At 59.9% G+C, this 10,189-nt stretch overlaps 1 protein-coding gene across 1 annotated transcript in view; it reads left to right on the top strand.

The window, feature by feature from the left end:
- ESPN (espin) overlaps positions 1–10,189 on the top strand; it is a 38,776-nt gene that overhangs the window by 26,703 nt on the left and 1,884 nt on the right. The window contains 5 exon segments of the mRNA XM_017856001.1: positions 1–113; positions 2,567–2,712; positions 2,797–3,060; positions 8,437–8,516; positions 8,614–8,625. Of these exon segments, the coding sequence (XP_017711490.1) occupies positions 1–113; positions 2,567–2,712; positions 2,797–3,060; positions 8,437–8,516; positions 8,614–8,625 (615 nt within the window).

Below are 10,189 nucleotides of genomic sequence, written 5' to 3'. Positions count from 1 at the left end.
GCCGCCGCCGCCCCTGCCCGAGGCCGCGAGTTCGCTGCCGCCGGCCCCGCCTCTGCCCCTCGAGGGCGCTGGCCCTGGCTGCGGGCAGCGCCGCTCCTCTTCGTCCACCGGCAGTGAGTAGGGGCAGGTTGAGGGGTGGGGGGCGGCGCTAGCCCTGAAAGGGGAGGGAAATCTAGACACCGCCCCCTCCCCAGCTGTCACTGCCCGGGTCCTTCCTCTTCTCCATGTTCCTCCGGCCACCCCTACCCCATTGAGTACTTGACCCTAAGGGAGGGCTCTGGGTTGCTCGAGGTCCTGCCAAAGCAGGACCGGGCTGCGCGTCCTGGGGCAAGTCCCCTCCCCAGTCTGGGCCTGCCTCCCACCCCCTAGCTGTGTGGCCTGGGCAAGTTCCCTCCCCTCTCTGGGCCTGCCTCCTACCAGCTAGAAAGGGCCTCCCAGCTCTGGCGCTGGTGTTTCCCATGAGCTGGTGCTGGAGGAACACGAAGTAGAACCAGCTTCAGAGAGGCCCTGCAGCTGGCCACCCTTCCCCCTGCCCCCGTCTATCCTGAGCCTCTCTTCCTCTCTCCATGTCTTTCTCTTGTCCTTCCAAGCAGCACAGACCTGAAGCCTTCTTAGAAATGCCAGGAACTCTTCCTAGCCAGTTCCTGCCAGGGGCCCTGGGCCAGCCGGGGCCTGGCTATGGGGGCAACGTTTTCCCCTCCCTCCTCGATGACTTCCCTAGACATCCTTTTTTAAGAGCTAGACTGGTGCAGGATTCCTGGGCTGCTTTTATGTAGGGTGGGACAGTGTCCCCCTGCCAGGATACCTAGAAGGCCCAGGACAGGGTGTCTAGATGTGGTGCTCCCATCCCAGCCTGGCTGGGATGCCTTCCTCACCCAGCCACTCAGGGCAGAGATCATGCTTAGTGGCACCCTCCAAAGCTTTGTCTCCCTGACTAGGAGTGCAGAGCAGAGCTTGTCCCTCTATGGTTCCTATGGTGCCCCAGCCCCTGCAGACCAGAGCCCATGGAAGCATGTCCAGCACCTGCGTGCGGAACCTCCTTCTCCTTCCCTCCACAGCCTGCAGCAGGGCTGAAGCTAAGGGCAGAGAAAAATACTCTGGACTTCCCCAGACACCCCCACCCAGCACAGCCAGGGCTGGGTGCCCTACCACAACCCAGTGCCAAGGTGGAGGCCCTTGCTAGGGGCTAGAGCCAGTGGTGGCCCTGTCCAGCCCTCGGGGCACCAGCCAAGCCGGGAACTCGATGGACCACCCTCATGAGGCCCAGAGCAGCCGGAGCCAGGGTCAGATGGGCAGAAAAGCTCCTCCTCTCTTCTCTACTCCCCCCTCCTGCTCTCCCTGGCTCGCTCCCTGTCCCCTGCTGTCCCAGTCTCATCCTGGCCCCCTCTCCCTCCTAACTCCACTGTCACTTCTCTCCTCTTGGTCCCTAGAAGTGAGAGTCCTGAGGCACAGGAAGAGTGAGTAGCTGCGTGTGCGGCTCCTGGCTGAGGCTGAGGCGCGGGGTGGGGGGAAGAGGCAGGAATAGCAAGGCAGGAGGGGCCCAGACTCGAGGAAAGGGCAGGGGCTGGCAGGCGAGAGAAACTCGATGCATGGGTGGGCCCTTGCACCTCATACCTACCCTCATACCCACATACGCACCTAAGCATTCTGCGCCTGGCTGGTGGTTTTGCCTTAATAAATGAGCCAGCCACACCGATTTTCCCTTTCTCCTCTTCTTCCTCCCTGTGACTGTACTCTGGGATCCCCAGTCTGGGAATCCAAGAGCTGTCGGCCCATTTTGTTCCTCCCTCCCGGACCTGACCCCTTCATGGGGCTCAAGAGACCGCTCTCCAAATCTCCATTTGCCTCCTCCGGCTAAGCCGGAAAATGCACACTCTGCCCTGTGTATTTGCATATTACCCACCTGCCCTTCTTCCTGGGAGCCTCCCATAGCCTCAGTAAGGGCCCTGCTTTCCTGGGCCCCTAGAGCTGAGCCTCGCTTTGCCATAAATGTGCTCCCGGCTTGCAACCAATGTGTCTGCTTGTGCGTCTGTCTGTGGGTGTGGTGGAGAGGGAGGGGACCAGGTGGGTACTGACACTCCAGGGTTCGGACTCTGTATGTCCATGGAGGCCCCAATTGACTCAGTTCAAGGGTCACTGAGGCTTTGCTGATGTAGGGAGAGGGCCAGAGGGAGGCTCCACCCCAGCCGGGCTGAGCCAGGGAACCTGGGACAAAGGTCAGGTGGCTGATTCCAGGTATCGTTTTGGAGCTAGGCAGTCAGTGGCTGGGCGGGGACATATGCCCAAGAGCCACCATGAACTCCCAGGGTCCTCCAGGCGGGGGCCCTCCACCTCGTGAGTAGGGTGGGGAGGATAGTGGGGTTGTCACAGTCGGGGAACCAAGGGCCGGCCTCTGGGGGCCCTGAAAGCAGCCTGCGGGACCTGGGATCTGGAGAGCTGCTTGCTGGGCCCGAGGATGGGCACCCAGCCAATCTTGGCTTGGGAAGGGGGCCGCAGAGGGGTGGGTGAGGGGTGGCAGGGATGCAGCCCCACCGGGGCCAGTGCCTCATCTCCTGCCTCTGCATAGGCACCAAGTCTTTCAACATGATGTCCCCGACGGGCGACAACTCGGAGCTACTGGCTGAGATTAAGGCAGGCAAGAGCCTGAAGCCTACGCCGCAAAGCAAGGGGCTGACCACAGTGTTCTCAGGCAGCGGGCAGCCGGCCTTCCAGGTAGGCGGGCCTGGCAGGAGCCTGCGACCCGGCTTCCCTGGCCCCAGGCCACCGGGCGCTCAGCCCCACCGCTTCTCCCTGCAGCCCGATTCGCCGCTGCCGTCTGTGTCACCTGCACTGTCACCAGTCCGGAGCCCCACACCGCCAGCTGCGGGGTTTCAGCCGCTGCTCAATGGAAGCTTGGTTCCGGTGCCGCCCACTACTCCTGCGCCTGGCGTGCAGCTGGACGTGGAGGCGCTCATCCCCACGCACGATGAGCAGGGCCGGCCCATCCCGGAGTGGAAGCGCCAGGTGATGGTGCGCAAGCTGCAGCTGAAGATGCAGGAGGAGGAGGAGCAGAGGCGGAAGGTGGGTGGGGCGGGGTGCCCAGGGAGCCCTGGAGTCTGCATCTGGATGCACAGCCCATCCCCCACGCCATTCCCAACCCCAACCTCGGGGCCTCCCGTTTTTCTTTCTTTTCTTTTCTTCTTTTCTTTTCTTTCCTTTTCTTTTTTTTTTTTTTTTTTTTTTTTTTTTTTTTTCCTTTCTTCCTTCTTTTTCTTTCTTTCTTTCTTCTTTCTTTCTTTCTTTCTTTCCTTTTCTTTCCTTCCTTCCTTTTCTTTCTTTTTTTTTTCTTCCTTCCTTCCTTTTTCCTTCTTTCTCTTTCTCTTTCTTTCTCTCTCTTCCTTTTCTTTTATTTCTTTTCTTTTTCTTTCTTTTCTTCCTTTTCTTTTCTTCTTTTTTTGAGACAGAGTCGCTCTGTCACCCAGGCTGTTGTGCAGTGGCACGATCTCGGCTCACTGCAGCCTTCGCCTCCCGAGTTCAATCCCATGCTTGTGATTCTCCTGCCTCAGCCTCCCAAGTAGCTGGGATTACAGGCGCATGCCACCATGCCCAGCTAATTTTTTTGTATTTTTATTAGAGATGGGGTTTCACCATGTTGGCCAGTGCTGGGATTACAGGCATGAGCCACTGTGCCTGGCCATTTTCTTTGTGGAAAGCAGGTGGCAGGCTTGTCCCAGTCTCCACACACACCCCCAGCAGCCTGTCCTTGGAAGTGAGACAGCAGCCTTTCAGACTCTCCCTCACCTGCCTAGCACCTGGGATCTGGTTAAAAGGCCTGTTCAGATTCAGGAGGTCTGGGCGGTGCTGAGGCTCTGCATTTTAGCCAGCTCCTGGGTGAGGCTGCTGATGACGCTGGTCCAAGGACCACACTGCGTAGCCAAGAGAGCTTTGGTCTCAGTCTTAGGGACATGGGCTCTATTGCTGCAATGCCACCTTCCAGCTGCCAATACTGACCCTCATCCAGCCTCAGTTTCCTTCTCTGTAAGGTGGGCCGATCAGCACCAGCTGGCAGGATGAGTTGCCTTTCATTCATCCAACAACTGTTCCCCAAATGCCATTTATTTTTATTTTTTGAGACAGGGTTTCACTCTGTCATTGAGGCTGGAGTACAGTGGTGTGATCTCGACTCACTACAACCTCCGCCTCCTGGGTTCAAGCGATCCTCCCGCTTCAGCCTCCCGAGTAGCTGGGACTACAGATGCCCACCAACCATGCCTGGCTAATTTTTGTATTTTTAGTAGAGATGGGGTTTCACCATGTTGGCCAGGCTGGTCTCGAACTCCTGGCCTCAAGTGATCCACCTGCCTCGGCCTCCCAAAGTGCTGGGATTACAGGCGTGAGCCACCACGCCTGGCCCCCGAGTGCCATTTATGTGCCCCACACACTGTTGTAGCCTCTGGGGATTCATGGTGAACATATCAAGGCCTGCTCTAAGGTGGCTGCGGACATGTGTGCGAGTCACGGAGCACAAAAAATGGGGCAGTGTGAGAGTGGGTGGCAGTGGAGAGAAGTACCTGGGCTGATGCAACACAGCCAGCTGCAATGGGGAACGGAAGGGACTGGGGCAACCCTAACTTGACCCACCTTATATGTGGGCTGGGGGGTGTGTTAGGGAGGAGGAGGTGATGTCTGAGGTGAGAACTTGGAAGATGAGTGAGGGGTGGCCAGGAGGAGGTTGGACTGAAGAAGCCCTGGCAGGTGGACAGGGCAGTCTGGAAGTGAGAGTGGATGTGGGCCCTGAGCTTGTGCTGTGGAGGAAGGGGGTCAGGCCTGAGCTGGAAGAGACCCCTCCAGTGGGGGCCAAGGTTACGCCAAGACCTGGCCAGGCCGCCCCCAGACAGAGAGCGGACTCCCTCCCGGAGCACCACGGTGGGGAAGTGTTAAGGCAGGAGAAGGCTGCTTCCTATTTTGTATGTGGGGAGTGGTCGCATAGGGTCAAAGATGAATCAGGGAGCCTCTGGGGAGGCGATGGCCAGGGCCCAGGGGGGGAAAAACTGGACCCATCAGAGGTTGGAAAAAAGTGAGCCAAATGAGAATATTGACGGTGGCCCAGCCTGTCGGCAGGCAGGACGGGGGGGTAGGTGGGGGCCAGCTCAGTGGAAGCTGCAGGCTGTAGCCTCTTTAAGAGCAGCAGTGGGGCCTCTCATTCTGTCATAGAAAACACTGACCGACAAGGGGAGCGGGAGCTTGGGCCACAGGTGAGACTCGAGAAGGGGTCATGAGTCCTGGGAGGAGAGGCCTCACCAATAGCCACCCCTCGGATGGGTTGGGAGGCCACCGCGCCTCTCAGTTTCAACGCCTTCGCAAGTTCCCTGGGTGTGTAATGAGGCCAACCAAGCAGGCATGGAGACCCCGTCTTGCCGGCCTGTTCTCCTTGCCGCCGCAGCAGCGACGCAGGACCGGCCTTGCCCCGCCAGAAGAACCAAAAGTGGACACTGCACGAGCCCCGGAGCGGCGGCTGGGCGGAAGCCCCTTGCCCCAGCGTACCCCCTGCCGGCCAGGCGCTGTTCCCTCCCCTGGCAGATGCAGCCCCGCCGGAGCATTTACACCACGCCAGGACATGCCAAAAGGTTCCCGCGCAAAACTGCGGGAGCTGGGCCAGAGGGAGACGCGCTTCCCTCTCCCTCTCTGTCTTCCCCCGCCTTACCTGAACGGGCCAACCAGCTCGTGCTGCTACCCGCGAGGGCTGGAGGTACTCCCCGCGGCACACGCCATCCTTGGCCCTTCCGGCGAAGCTCCATGACGCGAGGCCGACATCCTCCGCCCAATCGAGCAAGCAAAACGAGAACCTGCAGGTGCTGCACAAAGGCGCAGAGCTGGAGGCGCCGCCCTGGAGCAACTGGAGCTGGAGCCTGGAGCAGGCTTGCTGCCCATCTCGGCCGCCCTGTCGGCCCGCGCTTCACCGTCCGACCCGCGCCGCATGCATGGCCGCGCCGTCAGCCTGCCCGCCTGGTGCAGGCAAATCTCCAACGCTGCTCAAGAGCATGGCCACGCCTGCTGGCCCGCGCTGGGCGGCCCGGCCTGCGCACCTGGCCCCGGAACTGCTGACCGCTGACACCGGCCCAGCCGCTAGCGCCGCTGCCCGACGCGCCTGGCGCCCGCCGGGCCCGCTCCTGCTGGGCCGCTCGCACTCGCCAGCTGTGCCGCGAGGCCGTGGCGCGCGAAGATCCTCGAGTGCGGCGTCTCAGTGCAAGCTCTTCCGCGCCACCTCGAGCTGCGCCGCACGGGTGCGCGCCCGCGCGCTGTTTCGAGCCGCAAGCCCCCCCAGTCTCTGCGCCCCGGGCCCGCGAGCCCATTCTGGAGGAGGACTTACTGGCGGGCCGGCTCTGGCCAGCCACCAGCGCCTCCCCTGCCGCCCACGGCCCGCTGGCCGACTGGGAGCCCCTGGGCACCCTGGGCCCGCCGGAGGCACAGGAGCGCCAGGCGGCGCTGCCTGAGCCCGAGCAGCTGGCGCGCCGGCCGCCCCTCTGCACGGAGCTGCGCGGCGTCCAGGACTACCTCGACCTGCGCAAAGAGCGCATCGTCTACCTCTTCCTGGAGCACTGGCGCCGCTGGGCCTTCCGCTGCCCGGGCCGCCGCGACCAGGCGCGCCTACGCAGACTGCTGCCCCGTGTGGCGGCCGCCGGTGCCGGCCCGGGGCTGGAGACCACGGACGTCCCCCCGCTGCCAGCGAGCAATGGCGCGGCCCACGGTCCCGACGAACGACTGCGGCAGCTGCTGAGGCAGCGACAGGCGGTGGGCAAGCTGCTGGGCCACTGGCGGAGCCTGCTGCGGCGCGTGCCGGCAAGCCCGGGCCTGGCGCACGGCCTGTACTGGCCCCAGCACTTCCTGCCGCCCCTGGACAGCGGCGCACCCCCGCGCTACGACAGCCTCACGCTGGACCTCTTCATGCTCGGCTACTTCCAGCTACTCGAGATGGGCCTGAGCCGCGAGGAGCGCAAGTTCCGCCACCTACTGTGCTACGAGATGTTCGACCGGCTGGGCAGCCACCCGTGGGAGCGCATCCGCCTCTTCCACCGCGTGGTGCTGGAGGAGGTGGAGGCCGGCCGGCGCGGCTGGAGCGACGGCTTCGAGGACCTCAGGCACCGGTTCTTCGGAAATGGCCTGGAGGCTGAGCCAGCCCCAGAAGAACAGGCGAAGAAAAAGGAAGAGAAAGAACACGAGCTGACTGAAGAGGCCGCTCCAGTTCAGACGGGGGTCCTGCCCGAGGGGCAGCCCGAGGCCCTGGCCCCTGCGCCGCAGCCGCCACCCCCGCCTGCTGCGTCTCCCCCGACCTCAGACTCTCCTGGGTCCGAAGCCCCCGCCGAAGACCCTTTGGAACTGGTGTCTGAGATGGGCGAGTTCAGCAACGAGGACATCTGCCGCTACATCGACCGCAGCTTCTCCTTCTGGAAGGAGAAGGAGGCAGAGCTGTTTGACATCTGAGCAGCGGAATTCGGAATTCGCAGTTCACCCTCCAGCGTCTTAACATGGGCCTGGACGCCTGTCTGACGCCCTCCAGAGGCCGGAAGCAGCAGGAAGAACCCAGGACTGTGGCCTTGAGCAGCCCGGAGGGCCCAGGACCAGGCTGCCTCAGCCTCTGAGGTCCCATCGTGGCAGGCTGTGGGGCGTTGGTCGCATAGGCAGGGCACGCACAGAACAAACCAGGTGTCCCCCTCTGGCCCCGTGGCATTGCTGGGCTGTGTGGAGCCAGGCAGCAGAAGCCCCTCTGAGTGAGGGGCTGCGGCTCCCCCTTGTGGCTGTGTGGCCTGCTCTCTGGTTTTCCACTGGAGTTCACAGCTACCTCCTTGGCTGAGGTCAAGGGAGCCACGTGTGCAGTGTTCCGTGTGAAGTGTGCCGTGTACAGACCCTTTCTCCTCTGTAACATTAGATAAATAAAACTCTTTGCTGTAAACTGCCTACGTTGGCCACCACACCTGCCCCCGATGTCATTGCAGCCCCACGAATGTACAGCACATGTCCACTCTTTTGGGAAGAGGGCAACCATGGGCTGAAGGTCCTTTGCAGGGGAGCCAGGGCAGCCCGAGTCTCCCTGAGCCAAGAGGCTGGGTGGGGGCCGACATCTGCATCTGCCCAGAGGTCTTGGGCCTGTGGCCATTGGCCACCTGCCCCTGTGGGGAATCAGGCTCAGGACCTCTGGGTCCCAGCTACTTATTCTCTGCTTCTGTCCCACTCAACTCTGATCTCTGTAGTGTCTCCTGTAGGACACAAGGGTCTGGGTTACTAGGGGAAAGGAGGCCCGCTCTGAGGGGCTGAGACCAGGCACTTCATCCACTTGTCCCACGGAAGTTCATCAAAAGGGTATCTTCCTGTGACCCTGACTCCTTCAGGTCCCCAGGTTGAGGGTGCCCCCTATCTCCCAGCCCCTGCAGGCCCTGAAGCTTTGTGGTTGTGTTTCAGGAGGAGGAGGAGGAGGCCCGGCTGGCCAGCATGCCCGCCTGGAGGCGGGACCTCCTGCGGAAGAAGCTGGAAGAAGAGAGGTGAGCTGGGGGTCAGGCAGAGGCTGGCCTGGCAGGGTGTCTTGACTGCGTCCCTGAGGTGGAGGGACCAAGTGACACTGTCTCTTTTTCCTTCCAGGGAGCAGAAACGGTGAGTGCAGCGCTGGCCCCAACCTGCCACCCTTACCCCCACCCAAGTCGCAGAGGGTCATCCCTTCATCCAGGCCAACTTGAATGCATCCTCCTGTCTCTTAGCCGTTGTACAAAGCCTCTTTCCTCCTTATAATGCCCCAGCCCGCTGTCCCCCAGAATCTCTCTCATGCTCTGATAACTTTGCTCCCAGTTATTCCATCCCTGCCTCCTATTAACATGGCGTTTTCTACCCTTCAGTTAACCTAACCCCAGTATCAATCGCCTTGGTTGGCCCTCAGAATGTACTTTCTGCCCCTAGTAATCTCACCCAGCCCAGTGCTGTCCAGTAGAAATATAATGGGGACCACAGATGTAATTTAAAATTTTCTAGTAGCCACAGTGAAAATGTAGAAGGATATAGGTGAGCTTAATTTTAGTACTGTTTTATTTGACACAAAATATCAAAAATATTATTTCGACACATAATCAATATGAAAATTAGTGAGATGTTTTATATTCCTCTTGTAAAGTAAGTCTTTGGCCAGGCATGGTGGCTTACACATGTAATCCCAGCACTTTCCTGAGAGGCCAAGGCAGGGGGACCACTTGAGCCCAAAAGTTTGAGACCAGCCTGGGCAATGCAGTGAGACCTCATTCTGGAAAAAAAAAAAAAAAATTTTTTTTGGGGACGGAGTTTCACTCTTGTCACCCAATCTGGAGTGCAGTGGTGATCTGGGCTCATGCAACTTCCACCTCCTGGGTTCAAGCGATTCTCCTACCTCAGCCTCCTGAGTAACTGGGATTACAAGCATGTGCCACCACACCCAACTAATTTTTGTATTTTCAGTAGAGACAGGGTTTCACTATGTTGGCCAAGCTGGTCTCGAACTCCTGGCCTCAAGTGATCCACCTGCCTCGGCCTCCCAAAGTTCTGGGATTATAGGCGTGAACCACCAAGCCTGGTCTTTTTTTCTTTTTTTTTTTTTTGAGATGGAGTCTCACTCTGTCGCCCAGGCTGGAATGCAGTGGCTCGATCTCGACTCACTGCAAGCTCTGCCTCCCGGGTTCAGGCCATTCCTCTGCCTCAGCCTCCCGAGTAGCTAGGACTACAGACGCCAGCCACCACGCCCAGCTAATTTGTTTGCATTTTTTTTTAGTAGAGACAGGGTTTCACCATGTTAGCCAGGATGGTCTCGATCTCCTGACCTTGTGATCCGCCTGCCTCAGCCTCCCAAAGTGCTGGGATTACAGACATGAGCCACCGCGCCTGGCTTTTTTTTTTTTTTTTTTTCTTTGAGAGAGAGTTTCGCTCTTGTTGCCCAGGCTGGAGTGCAATGGCACGATCTTGGCTCACTGCAACCTCTACCTCCTGGGTTCAAGCGATTCTCCTGCCTCAGCCTCCCAGGTAGTTGGGATTACAGGCACCTGCCACCATGCCCGGCTAATTTTGTATTTTAGGAGAGGCCAGGTTTTGCCATGTTGGTCAGTCTGGTCTCCAACTCCTGACCTCAGGTGATCTACCCGCCTCAGCCTCCCAAAGTGCTGGGATTACAGGCACGAGCCACCACACCAGGCATGCAAAA

Source organism: Rhinopithecus bieti, unplaced genomic scaffold (genome assembly GCF_001698545.2).
Source record: "Rhinopithecus bieti isolate Rb0 unplaced genomic scaffold, ASM169854v2 scaffold_40368, whole genome shotgun sequence".
Classification (NCBI taxonomy): Eukaryota; Metazoa; Chordata; class Mammalia; order Primates; family Cercopithecidae; genus Rhinopithecus; species Rhinopithecus bieti.
Note: the sequence above shows the minus strand (reverse complement) of the source record. Positions and strands in the feature narration are given on the sequence as shown.